This window comes from Gadus chalcogrammus, chromosome 15, assembly GCF_026213295.1.
Source record: "Gadus chalcogrammus isolate NIFS_2021 chromosome 15, NIFS_Gcha_1.0, whole genome shotgun sequence".
NCBI classification, from domain to species: Eukaryota; Metazoa; Chordata; class Actinopteri; order Gadiformes; family Gadidae; genus Gadus; species Gadus chalcogrammus.
In genome coordinates, this window is record NC_079426.1 from 1,211,659 (window position 1) to 1,232,110 (window position 20,452).

Consider the following 20,452-nt stretch of genomic DNA (forward strand, 5'->3'; position numbering starts at 1 on the left):
TTCATTTTTACTTGTAGTATGTACAGCAGCTACCCTTACGAAGTACGTTCCGTTGCACTTAGTATGCATACAGTTGGGACATACTACAGGTGATCACACTGATCAGCACACCTGTCGTGCAAGCCCCCCAAGACACGTCCCATGGACTTCTGCCCCTCTTTCCATCTAAAGGAGAGACTCATGATGACGCAGCAGTGACAGTCGACCGTTCACTGCAGGCGTTTGTTTTCCACCTCTCAGCGCTACGCTTGTGGGCGTGCTCAGTTCCGACGCGAGGTCCATAAACAAAGTCATTTCAGACGCATGTCAGTCGTGCTCCCTGAGCGTTGGTCGGACTGTCAGTCGTCAGCTTTGGCTCCTTTCTCTCAACCTCTAGAATAACAATCTAGATAAGATAGCACAGTCCATTGGGAATCGACCACTCATTCTGCACACTTGAGTATCATTTGGGTTCAGCACTGCGCCCCCCTCTCTCTCTCTCTCTCTCTCTCTCTCTCTCTCTCTCTCTCTCTCTCTCTCTCTCTCTCTCTCTCTCTCTCTCTCTCTCTCTCTCTCTCTCTCTCTCTCTCTCTCTCTCTCTCTCTCTCTCTCTCTCTCTCTCTCTCTCTCTCTCTCTCTCTCTCTCAAAGAAATAGCTGCAGCCATATAAAGAACAAAATGGCAGTGAAACAGCGCATAGCCTGCAAGAGAGAACAGTCTGTTCTGGGGCTGCAGAGAAAGGGGGAGGGAGAACGGGGGAGGGGGGGGGGGGAGTAATCCCATGTAGTTCCTAAATTAAAAAGGTACACAGATGAATTGAGGAAATGAAAAGAGGGAAAAGGGACAACACTGTCATCAGGTGACGGGTGCGGGAGAAGAAGGAGAGAGAAAAGGAGAAAATGGGGAATAGGGGGAGAAAGATGAAAGGAGAAGAGGGGGTGAGGAAGGGGGGGTTTGTACTTGTAGCACCAGGAGGCTGTACGGCCTAGCTAGCTAGCACACTGCGCTGACATTAAGGGGACGTAAGGGGAAATTAAGGTTATGAGGGAGTCAGTGTTCAAAGCCACCGTTAACCTATTTAACACTTAAAGCATGTAGCATTACCCTTCTTCTTTCATATCTCAGGTTAGGATCAATCTTTTCATGGATGCAAATTTTCCTTGCGCATTTTCATACGCTTGTGATTTACGTACGCATTCCATTTCAAACTCTCAACGGTCTTTGTTGTACAAATCGAATATAAGGACAAAGTCACTTGCTTGTTATCCACAGCCTAGACATCAGCTACAATTAACCTTCGTTTCACACTAAATTTGACAGGCTCCTCCACCTATCACTGAGGTCTTTGACACTGACGATGCCACAGCATTTTTGAATAAACACTAAACTCATAAAAAGGAGAAACACGACCCAGAACGTTGATCGAGTGTTCCAGCGAGTCTGTCTCCCTGCGCACTGCAGAGCCTTACGTCGCCTCAGTGCGGGGGGAGGAGGAGGAGGAGGAGGAGGAGGAGGAGGAGGAGGAGGAGGAGGGGGAGGAGGGGGAGGAGGAGGAGGGGGATGCGAGTGCAGCCCTGCAGTGGCTCGTGCCTGAGACGCAGCAGGACGTTGTGGCTGCCCCAGCCGTGTGACAGGGAGCAGGGCGGACACAGGAAGGCCCACTAGCCTACCCACTAAGCCCCTAAGACAGGGGGAGACCAGCGACCGATGACTAACTAACAGTCTGCAATCATTCACCCTCCAGGGGTGTGTGGAGCGGGCTGGGGGGGGGGGGGGGGGGGGGCGGGGGGTAGGGAATGTGTTGACCTCAGTGGTGGCAACACCTGTGGACAATTTACGGTTGTTAACAACAAAGGCTCTCAGTCGCAAACCGTTAACGTAGCCGGGAGGCTACCGCTATGACGCTAGGCGCTACCTGGGCTCCAGAATGCGCTGATGGAAACCGAGGGTGGCGGGCACGGGATTAACAAGGGTGGGTTCAACAGCCAGGGTGCCAAACTGCATTTAAAAACTCGTCGTTTAAGCACTGAAGCCACATACAAGCCGCCACGTATAAAGTTGTTTTATTGTGAGGAAAATGGAGGAAGTTCAATGGAGTCCAGCGACTTAATGATTCTGGTGTTTACCACCAGTTCTGGCCGGCATGACGAGAGCCACTCCAGTCCCTTGAAGAGGAGCTCCTGTGTGTGCAGCAGCCGTGCGCTGGCTACCACTCAGAGAGGAGTCCAGGGAAATCTTGTGAAACCAGATGTGACGAGACGCTAGTGACTTCACGAAGAGCCCGCTGAATACGGCCGCGAGCCATGCCAAAGAAACTGCTCCGGCTCTCTGCCTGAACTTCTGGCTCTTAAAATATAATACTAAGATACTAAGTTCAGAAAACATACCGAAATTAAATATATAAAGAAAAAACCTAATTGCGCTGCATTTTCATTGCGGGCTTAGAGACATTTAAAGTTTTAAGTACAACATCATAGAAGAAGCTCTGAGTCAGACACTTAAATCTGGCATGCACGCAAACAGGCAAATATTCAAAACATCTCATAGTCACCGTCAGATTAAAAATAAACACGACCAAAAATAAGAATAACTAAATAAGATACAGATGGGTAGGTGAGGGAGGACATTTGAGAGAGGGCGTCATGGATATAGATCTAGAGGGAGGGAGGAGGGAGAGAGAGTGGGGGAGAGAGAGTGGGGGAGAGACAGAACAGACACCAACCGCGGGCCGTGAAACGGTGATTTGGTACATGAACAAACACCCTGTCGCCGATGGCTTATATGATGAAGATGGAGGACGCTAGGGCACAGCGCAGACACGAGCATATGTTTAAACAATGTCCCCCAGGGCATCATCACCGGCGAGGTGCCGTGTGTGTGTGTGTGTGTGTGTGTGTGTGTGTGTGTGTGTGTGTGTGTGTGTGTGTGTGTGTGTGTGTGTGTGTGTGTGTGTGTGTGTGTGTGTGTGTGTGTGTGTGTGTGTGTGTGTGTGTGTGTGTGTGTGTGTGTGTGTGCGCACGCACGTCCTCGGGCATGTGTAGTGTGTGAAATGAAATGAGCCGTTACTAATAATAACAATCTGAAGACTCCCCCTGGTTACTTACACACTCGGAACACAAATTGGATTGAATGCCGAGACAACAAAGTTGAATGTAACCGTAGAAACGACCAAGACTCCGTCGTCTACCACTCACTTGGAGGAGGGGGGGGGGGGGGGGGGACCTTGAGACACTCTGCACTAGCACTGCTGATGTTCCCATGCGGCAGACATATTAAACAGCCCGCCCGCCACCTTAGGCTTCTTCCCACTGATTGGGTGTCTGCTTCAGCCCCCTCTCGAGAACCCTGGCGTCGGCAGGAATAGCGCCCTAACATTTCAAGTTGAGTGCCTCCGGTGACGCTGGGATTGGCCGATGAGAGCAGGTGTCAGTGACTGCACACACAGTTGACTTTTCCCTTTCTTCAGCGAAAGGGCACAGACACACCGGGGCCGGCATGGCCGTCGACGCCAAACACGAGCACGCACCGGTCTGTCTGCAGCCGTGTGTTCACCGTGACACACTGTCGGGGCCGGGTCCATTCACAATGCTTCTTCTGACATGGACTTAAAAAGTAACATCAATAAACTCAAACTGCCGAATGAAAGAATGGACATGCCAGTGAATGAGGTGAAGGAGTGAACGGGGTTATGAGGATGAATGTAAACCGTTGGCGGTTGCTAGCCCTCGGCTTGCTGTTAAAGCAGTGTCTCGGTCAGTCCAGGTCCCGCCTTAACCTTGGATTCGGACCCATAGCGTGCTCATCCCTCAGCAGAAAACCCCCGTCAGAGCTGTCCAGAGACACACAACCAGTGGCTGAACACGGAGGTGAGGGGGGACGGACAACCGTCTTCCATCCGCTCAAGGTTAGAAGGACACTGTCATTTGAGACAAAGAGACACATGGGTGTGACGGCCAATTTACGTGGAACCCATGTTACAAACCAAGGGAGAGTAGAGGAGGGAGCTGTCACGCATGTAGAGATGTGCATGGACATGCTCTCTCTCTCATTTGCCTGGGAGGATCCATGCCTCTTTATGAGTTGCTAGCTTGTAAAGCGGTGGATGCTAGAGGGGCCACAGCTAGAGCGGCTACCTGTCAGACACACTGCCCTGCGGCAACCTCAACCAGCACAACAACGTTCCCACACATCTTCAGTATCTTCACTGGTGTGTGTGTGTGTGTGTGTGTGTGTGTGTGTGTGTGTGTGTGTGTGTGTGTGTGTGTGTGTGTGTGTGTGTGTGTGTGTGTGTGTGTGTGTGTGTGTGTGTGTGCGCGCACGCGCGCGCAAGAGGTGTCGACACAGGGTTCCTTGGAATAACAAGACATCTGGTTCCAAGCCCAGCAGGAGCTACAAACTGTTGGTAACGTGACCTCTTCAGAAAACGTTGAGAGGGTGGGAGGAAAAAAGACGATAGCCCGTCGCAAAAACAAAAAGTCAGTGCCAATTGACCGTTGAGATCACCGAGTGGAAGGCCGTCCGAGGGATTTCTAAAGCGTTTCACAGACAGCTTTTCCCCCCGGCTGCAGCCTGTCTCTGGGCAGGGGATGGAGGGTTATGGATGTGTTGCAGGGCGCTCACCTTTCGGGGGAAAGTAGGATTTGCTCTCTGCTTTGTGGGGCCAGTCGACCACCAGGTGCCCGTAGCGACGGAAACTGTTCGTGATCTCATCTGAAGGGGGGAGAGAGGGAGGGGGAGAGAGAGAGAGGGAGAGAGACCAAAATCATGTTGGAGCATTTGTCAACAATTACTTTGTTAGGCTTTAGTATCCCGAGCACCTGCGAGGCTGTGTCTATTTTTGCTTTGAATTGGAACACTGGTAACCGCACAATATCATTAGTAATTATTATAGCCAATATCACTATCAATATGTTCATTCATTTTAGAAAAATAATCCAGTCTAATCTAGTAGTTAGTGTGCGTGTGCGTGCAGCATTTGGCTACATAGAAGAATAAAGAAAAATGCTAAAAAAAAAACATATGCAAGTCATTGTTAATTTTTTTGCTGGGGTGAAAGCCAGCACTTATTCCAGAATTATTTATCCTTCTTTCCACCAAAGTGAAATACACCCAATGACCGATCAAATAACCCTGCCTAATCCCACCCATTATGCTAGAGTTGGTACTGCATGTTTACCCTGGTTCTGCTTGGTAATCATGGTTCTGCATATTTGTCCTGATTCTGCATGTTCAATGTAGCACGTGCATGGGAAGGTCCACATTCCCTGACAGTGTCACTGTTACGGCATGGGAAGGTCCACATTCCCTGACAGTGTCACTGTTACGGCATGGGAAGGTCCACATCCCTAACAGTGTCACTGTTTCGACCGCCCTTGACTCATTATGCAACCAAGTTCTATATTTTCATCCTTTAGAGAGACATAGTCCTCGGACAGTTCCTACAATGAATAATAATAATAAAAATCATAAACTAAAAGACATTACACAAAGTAATTCAATAAATAACATCAGTTATTACAATTAGCCTCACTTCCTCTAAGTCAAACCACATGACACCTCTGAGCAGGCAGCCAATAAAAGGCCTCCGCTCACAAAAGCTCATAATTATGTTAAAAGAACTCCAGCCTCAACCCGCAGTGACAGGTTTGGCCACGTGCCCGCAGCCCGACAGCGCTGAGAGCTACGGTGGGCGGGGCTACGGTCTGTGGGCGGGGCTACGGTCTGTGGGCGGGGCAGGGCGGCGACGGAGAGAGTATTTCATTTATGAATACAGCTCAGCCCAGTACCCGAAACCACAAGTGCACCAACCGGAAGTACCAGTACCATTCCCAGTACCAGTACCATTCCCAGTACCAGTACCAGTACCAGTACAAGTAACATTACCAGTACCATTCCCAGTACCAGTACCATTCCCAGTACCAGTACCATTACCAGTAACATTACCAGTACCATTCCCAGTACCAGTACCATTACCAGTACCATTACCAGTACCAGTACCAGTACCATTACCAGTACCAGTACCATTACCAGTACCATTACCAGTACCATTCCCAGTACCAGTACCATTACAAGTATTATTACCAGTACAATTCCCAGTACCAGTACCATTACCAGTACCAGTACCATTACCAGTACCATTCCCAGTACCAGTACCATTACCAGTACCAGTACCATTACCAGTACCATTCCCAGTACCAGTACCAGTACCAGTAACATTACCAGAACCATTCCCAGTACCAGCACCATTCCCAGTACCAGTACCAGTACCAGTACGGTGCGGGTTCCCAGCAGTGCTTGGCCCCACAGCCCACCGGACACCCACCTTCGTCTATGTCGGGGGGAAGGCCTCCGACGAACACCTTCCTGGAGTAACGCTCCATCCGCTCTCCGTTCTGACAGCGGGTCGGGGAGCTCAGGCCAGGGGTCAGTGAGGGGTCACCGTGGCCGTCGTCAAGGAAACCGTCCTCGAAGGGGAAAAGAGACGAGCGACCTGGGGAGGACAGAAAGAGAGATGAGACGAAGGACAAGAGACAACGCATAGGAAGGAGACGTAAGAAGAGACTGAGGAGTAGAGGAATGAGACATAGGAGAAGAGGAATGAGACATAGGGAGAGGAATGAGACATAGGAGGAGAGGAATGAGACATAGGAGGAGAGGAATGAGACATAGGAGGAGAGGAATGAGACATAGGAGGAGAGGAATGAGACATAGGAGGAGAGGAATGAGACATAGGAGGAGAGGAATGAGACATAGGAGGAGAGGAATGAGACATAGGAGGAGAGGAATGAGACATAGGAGGAGAGGAATGAGACATAGGAGGAGAGGAATGAGACATAGGAGGAGAGGAATGAGACATAGGAGGAGAGGAATGAGACATAGGAGAAGAGGAATGAGACATAGGAGAAGAGGAATGAGACATAGGAGAAGAGGAATGAGACATAGGAGGAGAGGAATGAGACATAGGAGAAGAGGAATGAGACATAGGAGGAGAGGAATGAGACATAGGAGGAGAGGAATGAGACATAGGAGGAGAGGAATGAGACATAGGAGGAAAGGAATGAGACATAGGAGGAGAGGAATGAGACATAGGAGGAGAGGAATGAGACATAGGAGAAGAGGAATGAGACATAGGAGGAGAGGAATGAGACATAGGAGGAGAGGAATGAGACATAGGAGGAGAGGAATGAGACATAGGAGGAGAGGAATGAGACATAGGAGGAGAGGAATGAGACATAGGAGGAGAGGAATGAGACATAGGAGGAGAGGAATGAGACATAGGAGGAGAGGAATGAGACACAGGAGGAGAGGAATGAGACATAGGAGGAGAGGAATGAGACATAGGAGGAGAGGAATGAGACATAGGAGGAGAGGAATGAGACATAGGAGGAGAGGAATGAGACATAGGAGGAGAGGAATGAGACATAGGAGAAGAGGAATGAGACATAGGAGGAGAGGAATGAGACATAGGAGGAGAGGAATGAGACATAGGAGGAGAGGAATGAGACATAGGAGGAGAGGAATGAGACATAGGAGGAGAGGAATGAGACATAGGAGGAGAGGAATGAGACACAGGAGGAGAGGAATGAGACATAGGAGGAGAGGAATGAGACACAGGAGGAGAGGAATGAGACATAGGAGGAGAGGAATGAGACATAGGAGGAGAGGAATGAGACATAGGAGGAGAGGAATGAGACATAGGAGGAGAGGAATGAGACACAGGAGGAGAGGAATGAGACATAGGAGGAGAGGAATGAGACATAGGAGGAGAGGAATGAGACATAGGAGGAGAGATTATACGTAGGGGGAGAGATGAGGCATAGGAAGAGGGAGAAGAGGGGTGAACGGGTGCAAAGGGAGAAAGTGTAAGAGAGGAGGAGGGGGGGGGGGGGTGTACGGGAAGAGTTAAGTCAATACTAAAGTCCTCAGTTATCTCCATTAGGAACAAACACACAGCTCACTTAAAGCCCGGTCCAGTCATTTCCACCTCCTCAAATATTGACCGTGCCTCTATAGTTGTTAGGTAGTGGTCATAAAATAGGAGATTATTTTAAGTCCAAAAATGAGTGGCAGGAAGGAATCATGTTCCTTAATGTTACTTTGTTAATCAGGGTCTTGTTATAACTGGAAGAGGGCTTTAAATAAGAACAACATTCATCGTGCTCAAGAGCAATCTGTTTTCAGCAAATGGAAATTGTGGTTTGCCCATTCTGACTTTCAAATCACATACACATTATTTGTACTTGTTTTACATCTTGATTAACACATTAAAAGGTCAAAATGCATGTGACACAACCTGATTAACAATGGCAGGTCACATGGTTCAGTCAAATATCCACCCTGATTGTTTACCAATCAGGACATTGATTGGTTACCAATGAGGATACTGCTACAATGAACTATGAATTACAAATAAAAACATAAAATGTTCCAATCTCCCAGAATCGATAGTGGAATCAATTGTTGTCAATTGATTGTCCATCGATTCCTGATCTCACGATCAAGACAACCTTGATGTCTTAATCAAAGGCTTTATCGTGCTGTGATAAAATGTCCACAGCTCAAAGGTCAAAGGTTATAGGATGCAATAGGCCTCTCATTGGGATGCATCAGACGTGCCGACTCTCTTAACCCAAATCCCAAAACTGGGCAGCTGTCGCCCGCTCTTCCGAGGTTAGGATCTGATATTGTCAGGTCCTAACTTTGATTCTTAGAAAACTAGTAAAAGAGTGAGAGTTTGCCATTCGACATATCAGTAGATTAAGACGATTAAAATACCTCAAGATCAATTAAGATTCCCGGCACATTCAGTCTAAATTACTATTATTCTAAAAAGAATTAACATTGCAATGCAAACCCACACCTTCAAAGTGTATCCATTTTCCCCCATACCTAATGTACAGTACATATCCAACGCTAGCTTTCTGAAGCTTATGCACATTATCTTGGTCGCGATAATGTAGCATTCATGGGCTAAAATGACACACAGCCCGGATATCTTTCAACTGAAGAAATCCATGATCAGTTAAGTTCACTCCAACGCCACACTACTGTCTTAAGTCCACACCACACATATTTGACCTTAAGGATATGGATCACGTTCAAATGTACTTTCATAGAGAGTTAATTTTGTATCAGCTGATAGCAGATGAGCAATAAATTGTTCCATAAAACAGTTTTTATGGTAGGTTAGGTTGGTTTTGTCTTGGGTGTCTTTCAGCATCAAGGACGCCAGAGAAGGAACATGCATTATCAGGAATATTCAGATCATTTTACAATTAATATGTGACCATCTCCGATTTGTATGAAAGGTTGATGGAAGATTCTGACATTCACGTTTCAAAAGAGAATCACAGGGTAAGGGCTGATTCACAGGAGAGGATATTCAATTAACAGATCGTCTTTTTTGGGATGTATTTCACCATCAGGCAATCTGAAGCGCATTCAAATTGTAATCAGCCATCTCTAGGGGCCCATCGGCGCATCTCGACCGGATGCAAACAGACGGAGACGAGTTGGTTCCGTTTATTCACATCCCAGATGAAATGCCCCCCCCCCCCCCCTCCCAATCAATCATAGCAGAACCAGCGAGGTGCCCCTGGAGCTGGCGATTGAGCTCATGCCCCCCCGGACCCCAGAGACCAGACCCCCGCCCCCCCCCCCCCCCCACCCCCCAGGGGGTCGGTGCCCACACTTTACCTCTTCTGCGGCCATAACTCCTGGCTGCTTTGGTTTCAGCAGGGGGGGGAGAGAGTTGAGGGGGGGGAGAGAGTTGAGGGGGAGTGAGAGGGAGGGAAGGGGGTTTAGGGGGGGGGGGGGTAGGGAAGAGAAGAAAGAGACACACAGACATGGGTTTCGTCGTAATTCATATCGTAAAAACACAACCCCCACGAGAACATGAACCCTAGCAACGTGAGCATCCAAGGCAACGCTGACACCTCATAAGGGCTTAGCACCTTTGGTTTAGTATTAGGACCCCCCTGTGTCCCCGTCGCGGTGATGGCACCGCTTGTGGCCCCTGTGATACAGCGCATCACAGGGGCCGCACGGAGAGAGAGAGATAGAGCATGAAGCGACACACGACACACGGCCAAAGGCAGAGAGGGACAGCGCTGGAGAGAGAGAGGGCGAGAGAGAGAGCGGAAAGGTTTCCAGGCACGTACGTGGGCCGGATATATTTGGGGAACATGACGCGGTTGGCCATCACATACCCCCGGGATCATAATGGCCGTAAACAATCTGGAAATGTGTGGCGCGCGTGCCGAGCCAGTGAGCGCATTCCCGATTAGGGCGGGCGTGGGGAGGCCGGCCTGCGGCGGGGTTTAGCCATTATCACGGCCCCCGGTGGAACATTAGGTGTGGGGCTCTGTGGTCGGCGAGGGCCGGCCCGGGCCGGGTGGGAACCACAATGTTGTCCTGTGGCGTGCGTTAACGGCAGGGACGTGGGGAGGGCGAGGGCTAGCAGCTCAGAGGGTGGTGGTTTAGTCACCACCCTTATCTCCTGTAGGGCCATGGAAAAACAATCACCGATAACAAAAGTCTCGTTGCCCAACTTTATTGAGTCCACGATCCGCACGATAAGCACGATGTCAGAGCCCTCCAGCTCCTTAACTTTTCACAAGACCCTTTCCCTCCTGGTTTATTAAATTGCCTGGACATTTTTCCCCCACGTATCTAAAAGGCTATAGGGTAAGCCCTCTTTCTGGGAATTGTACGTAACATATTGTTTCAAGGGGGTCTGTATCTCTTCTTCCCCCTCAGAATCGGCCGGAGTCTTGCTGTGACTTCAATTGGAACCAGGCAAACAGACAGAATGAAGTCTGGGCGGTGTGATCAAAACAAACAGTGGAGGAGGGCAGCCCACTGTGCCTGCGTTAGGAGCCGGGGGGATCATGAGCTACGAGGGACTCACTGGTAATAACACACTGACCCAAACCCCTTTTCTATCGCTCCTCGAACTCATCAACCCCGCAACAAACGCTCCTTTCTTCAAAGAGTAAAAAATATAAGTTTATAGATAGTGGCCCGGGTCATTGAGGCCGATCCATTGTTGGGCTCCCCAGGTCGGCCTCTCATAAAGGGGGAGATCTCCTCAGTGGAAAGCCCTCAACTCTGGCTTAACCTCCTCTAAAGCCATCGCAGGCCCTCTGCAGGGTAGGAGCGGGCCGTGTGCCATGAAGCCCAGCTAACCTCGCCACAGACAAAGGCTCCTAGCAACTGGGTGAGGAAGAGGAGGAGGAGGAGGAGGAGGAAGAGCGGGGCTGGGGGGGCGATGGAGGAGTCCAGTGTTGGGAGAACGAGTCCAGGCTCCGTGGTGTGCAACAATACGTCTTGGGGAGAGTGGGAGGGAGGGAGTGAGGGAGGGGGGGAGGGAGGGTGGGAACGAGCAGGGTAGCTGGGCAGCGAGTCTGACTTTGAACTAGAGCTTGCGAGGGAGAGATCCAAATAGACACCGACTGGAGCACGGCTCTGGGAGCGGGGGATGATGAACAGGGGGGTCTGCTGCTCTGCTCAGCTTCAGCCTCCACCACAACGAGGCTGAAGCTGTGTGTGTGTGTGTGTGTGTGTGTGTGTGTGTGTGTGTGTGTGTGTGTGTGTGTGTGTGTGTGTGTGTGTGTAATTGTGTAAGTGTCCGTGTGTAATTGTGTGTGTAATTGTGTAAGTGTGTGTGTGTGTCTGTGTGTGTAATAGTGTAAGTGTGTGTGTGTGTGTGCGTGTGTGTCTGTGTGTGTGTGTGTCTGTAATTGTGTGTGTGTGTGTGTAATTGTGTAAGTGTGTGTGTGTGTGTGTAATTGTGTAATTGTGTGTGTGTGTGTGTGTGTGTAAGTGTGTGTGTGTGTGTGTGTGTGTGTGTGTGTGTGTGTGTGTGTGTGTGTGTGTGTGTGTGTGTGTGTAATTGTGTAAGTGTGTGTGTGTGTGTCTGTGTGTGTGGTATTCTTTTGGCAACAAAAAGAAAAGCATTTTATTCCAGCACGCAGATGTTTTTTTCCGATCTATAAAGAAGAACCAAAACAGCCGACCTCGGGGGCCTCTCCGGACACAACGAGTGCCAGCGGCTGATACCGCTTGCCCCTGATTGGTCGGAAAAACTGTAGCAGGTGATGTCACTCGACGCACATTAAGCCCCAGCGATTCCAACGACGCGGCGAGGACTGTCTTTGGTGTTTGGTTAACCTTAAAGCCCGTCCCGGGCCGACGTGGTGCGATGAGAACAGATAGAGGCACGGGCACGGAGCACTCCGAGGTCAGGGCTCTGAGCGCGTCACACGCTCGCTGACAGCAGACAGCGGGGGGGGAAGAGGAGATCTCTGACGAGCTTCTAGGAAGCCCAGCTGGGACTTTGGAGATAAGGTCAGCCAGAGTGTTCATCTGCCAGGAGGGTCTGGTGTCCTAAGATGGCGGGGCGGGCGGGGTGTATGCGTGTGGGGGGGGGGGGGGGGGGGGGTGGAGGGGAAGCTTGCCCAGTCTGAGGGGGGGGGGCACCCCAAGACTTATCTCCTCGCAGAGAAGGCCAGCCGTGAAACGCAAGACGCATGGCATCCCACGCTGACGCCTGCTGCCTCTGAGACGGATATCTTTCAACGCGATCAGCAGTCGGGGAACCTTTAATCTGTCAAAGCAAACCGATTGTGTGCGAATGACTGCGTTACATGGAGCCGTGACTTACTGTTCAACGGCATTATGTGGTCGGCCCCAGGGTGGTGGAAATTGAGGCCCATTCGTCCTGCGGAGAGAAAAATATGACAACGTAAGGTTCCATAAGCGGCGGACACGCAATACGAATGATTTATAAACAGAATTGAACAACAACTTTTTTTTTTCTGTGGCCCATTCTAGTGCACGCCATGAAAAACGAGAGTTTGGCCATGTCGTGAATACACAATCGTTTACATTGTAAACGGGAATCAAATTAAGTGGATGTGAGGAGAGAAAAAAAAAATGGATGGAAACAGGCAATTCATTCTCTTTCACAAATCCTGTACACACATATGCGCAAACAATGCCGGCCATAGTGCCGGGGATTTGACAAAGCGTGCAGGGTTCCCTGGTGACAATGCTCACGTAACAAAGGTCAGTCTGTCACGATGCTTTATCGAGAGGGAGGGGTGGTCTACGGTTATATGAGGGTACATGTTGGTTTGGTTTGGCGTTTGGTGATTTCGGAAATTCTGAAGCTCCGCACGCAGAGTGACCCCACACTGCGCGTCCAACCCGATGCCACGGCGAGGCGGGGGGGCTGTCGACGCCACGACCCTGCGAGCACCGGGCCGCGCACCTGATCGGGGCGGCTGGAAACCCGACTGAATCCAAACACCTCCCCAGGGCAGCTCTTTAACAACGCATGCAGGTTCTCTTGAACCACTCGTGGGTCCACCAACAACAAAGCCATTATGCCGGAATGGACCGGGTCATGTTTCTTAATAAATGAGTGTTTGAACTCTGCATGTTGAAACCATTATGTCGTTTGTCGACTGAATAAAATATTAAAACGATGTTTCCTAGCGCGGGGGGGGGGTAATGCGTGAACAAAGTGAAGAGATCATCAAATGGTGGTCAGACAGAATTACTAACTAACTTTACATCTTTTTATTGCAGCTTGTGTAATGTAATGTATTTGCAGCGCATGTTTAAATATTAAAGTTGTTCCAGCTCAATATTTAAACAAGGCAAAAGAGCAGGAAAGAGGAAGCAGTGAGGACCTGGAAACCCATATTTGGGCAGAAAACGTGCATCAGACTCAGGTGGTCTATTCTTAGGGTTGCACGCGAGAGGCCTGCCCGTTGCAAAGCTTCGCAACACGAAGGTCTGAAAAAAACTCCAAGTCACGGTGCAACGATCCACTGTCTTTCTCCGTGTTCCGGGACTGCAGCGCTGGAGTCTGTGGGTGGGGGGGGGTGGGGGGGGTGGCCCGGCTCAGAGCTTAACAGATGTGGATTTCCTCACTCCCAATTGCTGCTGATAATCCGAGGTTGGGGTGGGGCTAATGGGGGACTGTAACACACATGCAATAACACGGTGCAGTGGGACATGACGCTGCGTGGGGGCTGCGGTCCTGCTGTTTGAGCCGGGTCATCGGGGGGGGGGGGTTTGGGTGTTACCGTGGGACACCACGTACACAGCCAATAGGAGCCAACAGCACCGCATCCCGCGAAACCCACGGGAAATGAAGACCTTTCCAATCATCAACTCTTTTTCCTGCACTTTTACGACTTTAACCTCTAGGCACATCCTCGGGTTAAAGACTCACATGATTCGACATCAAATGTGGTCGCGAGGGAAGTTTTCGCACAATGCACCGTTCTGAATCCCCAAGGCGTTTTGTGACATCACGGTCAAAAGACTTAACTTCCTTTTTCCCTTTTTCAACCAGCGGTGAAAGCGGCGGGGGACGATTACAAAGAGCTCTGATCCACACCTTCCTGTTCCTCTAAATCAGCGGTTCTGGTGACAGAGGGGGGGGCAGTTGTCCATCGCTCATCCCTGAAAATAGCTCAGCTCCCCCCCCCCCCCACTCCCGTTCCTCCTGGTGTTGAGTGGCCGTCTCCCAGGGGCCACGCGCCGCTGGCTAGCGCTGGTTGACATTTCCTCCAGAGCAGCGAGGTTTCCCCTGACTCGTGGCGGCTGGGCCCGGGCCTGGGGCCGAGCCAGGGCCGACTCCCTGTGCATGCACGTCTGAGATCCAAGACGGGACCCTGACCTTACGGTGAACGTCTCCGTTGGCACAGGGTGCGCTAACAAAACTGAGGTGCTCCAAGCCGCTTGTCACTCGGGCTGCAATCTTTGTTTTCTGGTCCAGAATTTGATGCTATGAATTAATTGTCTTATAGTAATAACATTATATATTATCAATGGTAATATCTCAGCCATCGAGGCATTCATCTCAACGTTGCAGCACATTTCTCAAAAGACTTATCGCATGGCGCTGAGACTGCTCGATTCTGGCCTCCCCGAGTTTCTGCATAAAACGACATCCAGCACCGAGTTAACAGGCCCCTCCGGGCAAGAGAACATCCTGCCTTCGCCTTACTGCTTAAAGACACATCCATGCCCTGCGACTCGCGTGAAAGGCCTTCGTCTTAAAAATGCTGGTTGGCCGTGGTTGGTGCAGGCTAACGTGTTAAAAGAACCAGAAGGCCTCCAACACTGGATGAGGCCTTGGGCATTATTATCATATGGAGGGCGGCTGTCCCAGACCTGAAGCCCCCTGCCCGCCGGGCAAAGGCCCTGCTTGGCTCCCCTCTTGGTTCCCCGTTGCAGCGTGTAGTCTAGTAAAAAACCCTCCCCCACCGGATACCCGCCGCTGAGTAGAAGGCCACAGCTGAAGTTATGACAGAGGGGCTTACATGTGCCAACACATAGATAGTAACCTAATCAAACAATCAATCAATCAATCAATCAATCAATCAATCAATCAAGGGAGTGGCAGGCCGCTTCAAAGCACACAATGGCTGGCTGGTGTCGAACATGATTAATAAGCGGCACTTTGGTAAAAAGGTTACTCAGAGATGAGTGATTCTTAATTGAAGAGCCCAGAGCAGGATCAGTGGCGTGCGCTTTATGCAAAGCCGACGCACGGCTGAGTGGGCAGCGGCGGCCTGCTCCAAAACCTGCTCCGTGGCAGGGCCGGTGTGCCCCCCCCTGTCAGCATGGCCTACTTTCCCCTCTCTATCCCTTTATGCAAAGTTCTCCCAGAGGAGGGGGGGCGGGGGATGGGGGGATGTGGGGGGGGGGGGGGGGCAGGGATGGGGCCCACCATAGTAAGGGTTTGGGTGGTCAGCCCCCCCTGGGGAAAAAGTTTGTTGGAAATATCTAGGCCAGAAAAGGCCCAAAGATATATGAAATCCAGCTAAAAGGATTGGGGCCCGGACTTGTGAAACCAGAGTACATATTGTATAATACCACAGCACAATTCAATCGTCTGCCTTAATCTTAACAGAGAACAAATCTCTGTCAAATCTCTGGAGGTCTGACCGTTTCCCACGGCGACCCAAAACACTGTAGAGACGATGACGGTAAGAATAAGAAGGCCTAGATCCCAAGCCCTCGGTGTACTGTGCTGTCTAGGCTTTCGTTACACCCCACCATGGGTTAGTACATTTGTTTTGAGTTACATTTCAAATGCTTCTGAGGAAAAGATACAAACATCGAGAGAGGGAACAAGTCCAGACTTGTATCGTTTTGCTTTTTTCCACGCGTGGCCGTCTGGATTAGCTCATTCGGGCTTGCAGCGCCACTCGTGGATTTTCCACCATAACAAAACGCAGCACAGCTCTACTGTGCAGTGTGTGCGGACAGAAGTTCACCTTTAACCACCGACAACCACGCAGCCCCCGCCCTTTGTCAAAACCTGAGCACCGTGGCACTGTCAATGATCCTCTGAGATGCTGTTAACGGCCCACGTCTTAAAGGGCACAGGTTGGGGTGGAGGGGGGAGGGCCAAGTCCAGTCCATCGGCTACGGCTTTAGATCCAGCCAGCTGCCAGGAGCCGAATGACCCGTCACCCCTTGCCAAGTGGCTGTGACCCCTCATTGACCCGGGTGAGAAAGCGAGAGTTGTCATGGACCAATGTCCCCTTTCTACTTAATGTATACACTGTGTGCTATGAGAGAAGCTATGAGTGATACGTTGGAATGCGGTCGTGGACAGGTTCAGCCCAAACCCAGAAACCCAACGGAAACCAGTTAATCCCACATCCTCTTTAAATATTCAACAGTTTTGAGAAGAAACTTGGACAAGCAGGTCTTGCCAGTTTTGACACACTCATGCCCAATCACGCGGTGTTCCTCATAATCCTCGACCTGTGCTGCGCTTGCATTTCTTGCCCTCCCCGCAGATAAAAGGCCTGCTGCCCAACCCCTTATCCACTGACCGATGCTCCTGTCGCCAGGGTTGCGTAGGCAAACAACCGAATGGCAGTTTGTCATCCCACGACTACTAAAGTCCACTGACCTGAAGACTCCAATGACGTGTCCAATAATATGATGCTTCTTGCAGGCAGTAAACCTACATTCACCGCTGCTTCTCCCTTTTCGTGACACCTCTCTAGACAAGCAAGTCACAATGAAAGACCCCTGTGTGATACTTGAACTCATTAACCCCCTTTTAAAAACGTTTCTGCAGAAAGAGCAAACTCATTTCGTCAACGGCTCTACAATGGAGGTTGATTACGGTATGACTTGAGCCGTTTCAACCCTGTCAAGCGTATAATAGCTAATAAAGTTATAATAGATAATGACAATGCAAACCATAACAGACACTTTTATTAGGATCGTATAATTACATTACAGAAGGTGTGTGTTTGTGTGCGAGAGTGCTTTTTGAGATACTTGGCACATTTTCTTTAAGGGAGGCAGGGGTTTTGTACACGGGATCCAAATGAGGGTTTATGTTCACCTAATGAGTGAATGAATACTATGCCGTGCATGTTTAGTAGTGAGGTGGCTCCCGCCCAATGTATAGGATAGGAGTGGTGGCCTGTACAGGAAATGATCATCGCATGCTTGTCACCAAGGCAACGGTTGGCAGAGCGCGAGCGGCACACTACAGAGTGTGTGTGTGTGTGTGTGTGTGTGTGTGTGTGTGTGTGTGTGTGTGTGTGTGTGTGTGTGTGTGTGTGTGTTAGGACTGTGACTGGTGGTGCCGGCGATTTGGTGGATGAGGGGTGGTGCCAACGCATTAGCTCAACTGACCCAGTTCAAGGACCGTAATGTGTGTGTGTGTGTGTGTGTGTGTGTGTGTGTGTGTGTGTTTATAGAATAGTAGTCTGTTTGTTGGGGACCACACCGCCATGGTTACAGTCTCAGAGCTTCCCTTTCCTGTCCTCTAAAGATTAATTGAACAGGCGGTTTGTATTTTGATGAAAAAGGCTTCACAATCATAACGCAGGATTCTGAGAAACACACACGCACCCTTTCACTTTGACATTCTCGAGCACTTTGAAGGCCATAACCAAAACAGAAGGGTTGCCAGTATTCTGTGTGCGTGTGTGTGTATATGCGTGTGTGTGTTTGTGCGTGTGAGAGAGTGAGAACCCCCCCCCCCCCCCCCATCCCACCTTATTCACATTCTCATCACATCACAATCGCCCCTCCTTGCCTTTCACACAAAACACAGACACACACACAGGGACCAACAACACGCCCAAGGGGAAAACAAGTATTTTGGTCACAATGAGAAAGTATGCGAGAAATGCGTGCCGTGGAACAGTGGTGGGTGTGGCCACTGCCCTGGCGCTGAACAAGCTATAGCCCCGTCCCCGGCTGCACTGCAGCGATCCCTGGTCCCTGGCGCGCGGGCTGGTGTCGCCCTCCGTGCGCAGGCCTACCCCGCCGACTCTACCTTTACATAGATGTAAATACACGCGGCGGGAACCCGGCGCGTCCCCGGCGGGAACCCGGTGGGAACCCGGTGCCTGTGGTCCAGCACAGTGGAAACAACAAGGTCAGGGCAGAGCTGCTGTCCCACTGGGGATAAGGAGAGTCAGAGCCTAGCATAGACGGCGGGCCACCCGGCGACCGGGGCTGGCCGCCCGGCGACCGGGGCTGGCCGCCCGTCCCATAGGATTACCGTGCACCTGGTTTAATAAAAACATAAATACCATTGATACCATTAATGCACATATCACTGTGTCGCCACATGCAATGGAAACAATGATAACGTTCACTATCATTGTTTACCCTCTGTCACTGACATTGCATGAGCCGATGTACAGTGATATGTGTAAACGATGACGGTGCACGATGATTAACAATGAGAGGGTTATCATTCTCCCCGTGCCACTGGGGTTGGTGCAGAGTGGCGGCAGACGGGGGACAGCACAGACTGCATTATCTCCCCCTCTTCACGTCTCTCTCTCTCTCTCTAAAAGGTTAATGAGAAGTAAAGCCCAGCCAGGATGACCTAATGCTCTGTCCACGTAGTGTTGGCAACCAGACCGTGTTCCTGAGACGAGCAGCAGGCTCCGTGTACAGGCGCCCTCTGAAATCTTTCCATCGGTCATTGGGAAGAGGCGGTTGGGGCACATAATACTCCATGTTGGTTCTGATCATGCGTGTACTCGACTAGTGCTGTAAACATGTTGATTTGTTTACTACGATTCTACTTTTAATGCTACAAACAACAAATAACACTTACCAACTATAGAAACGGAAAATGCATCACCAAATAGCGAGCCTACAATCCGGTGTGCTAGGGAACGTGCATTTGCACACACTGCGCAGCTCAACATACACTTCAAATCATCATCATGCAAATTTTGCGGGTGAGGCCAAAGGAGTGATTGAGCAGAATTTTTTTTTGAACTGTGAAAATGATGATCCACACCATGTTGGCACAGGGGGCAAAGAGAGCAAAACAAAATTCGAAACCACAAAACAAATCAAATAGAAAGTTAATGCGTGATGTGCCCATGAAGCCAAAACAAACCCGTAGCATCGCAGACGTATGAATATTCCTAACCTGCGAAATGATTCCTCCATACTATATCAGCGATAGTCATTGGTGGGCCGCTGGCTGGGTGTGGTTTACCTTTGTCGTGGTCAGTCCTTATCATATCCATTAAGGAATTCTCCAAAGAGTGCAAGCTAAATGCATCAAAGGGCCGATTCCGGTCCTGCAACACACAGAAAAAAGAAGGAAGGTTAGATTCACTCTGAGTGGTCGGGGTAATGGAGGACTCAGAACACAGATGCAGCAGACTTCTTGTTAAGGGTACGACGCATAAAACAGCTTCAAGATAAAGTCACAAGTGGGAAAGCATACAAAACAAATTGCGATCACACATAGAATTTTGATTGAATGTACAGGAATGCAAACAAGGTATACGTTAAACACGCACAATAAATAAACGCAATAAAACATAACCCCACGACTAATTACCATGGGAACATGTCCCTGCACAATTTGCATTAGTCTTGTTGAAATTCTGGTCGAGCATGTAACGGCCTCTCTCCCTGACAGAAAACACAAATACCAGCATGTGTGAACAGCGACCTGTGCTGTTGCATGTACTGAACATGCTAGCAGGGAAACCTGTCTGCCAGACAGTGGCCCGCCGGCCAACGGTTCCACTCGGAGTGGAGGGAATTAGCTGGCTAGTGTCAGACCTGAGAAAAACCAATCCTTTCAGATTATCAGAGAAGCTAGTGTGCGTAGGTTTAGTTTAATTTGGCTATGAAACTTAATTGATTTATTTAAGGAGTGTATCACTCAAATTAAAACTTTTAAATTGCAAAACACCACTGTCGTCCAAAGTCCAAGTGGACACCTGATTCAGTTAAAGGGATGCTATCTTGACCGGCCTGTCACTGTGGTGTGTGAGTGACAAGGGCATCTGCTAGTAACTTGGAACCGTTTTCAATATAGCTAAATGCAGCCTTAATTTGGTTCTATTTGAAGGGACCAAATGATGAATGCAGGGATTGTATTGAGAAGTTGCTGGCTTTGAAGCCCGGGGGACCAGACCCAGATCTATTT

At 49.9% G+C, this 20,452-nt stretch overlaps 1 protein-coding gene across 9 annotated transcripts in view; it reads right to left on the reverse strand.

Moving 5' to 3' along the window:
- The window catches only part of cpeb3 (cytoplasmic polyadenylation element binding protein 3), a 34,938-nt gene that overhangs the window by 8,824 nt on the left and 5,662 nt on the right, over positions 1-20,452 (reverse strand). For 3 of the 9 annotated variants that reach the window (XM_056609036.1, XM_056609038.1, XM_056609039.1), the window contains exons 3-7: positions 19,436-19,589; positions 12,644-12,700; positions 9,676-9,702; positions 6,302-6,469; positions 4,600-4,689 (exon numbers count right to left, since the gene is read on the reverse strand). In XM_056609036.1, the coding sequence (XP_056465011.1) occupies positions 4,600-4,689; positions 6,302-6,469; positions 9,676-9,702; positions 12,644-12,700; positions 19,436-19,589 (496 nt within the window). The remainder of the gene's footprint in view (positions 1-4,599; positions 4,690-6,301; positions 6,470-9,675; positions 9,703-12,643; positions 12,701-19,435; positions 19,590-20,452) is intronic. The other 6 variants (XM_056609043.1, XM_056609035.1, XM_056609041.1 and 3 more) reach the window with 5 other exon arrangements.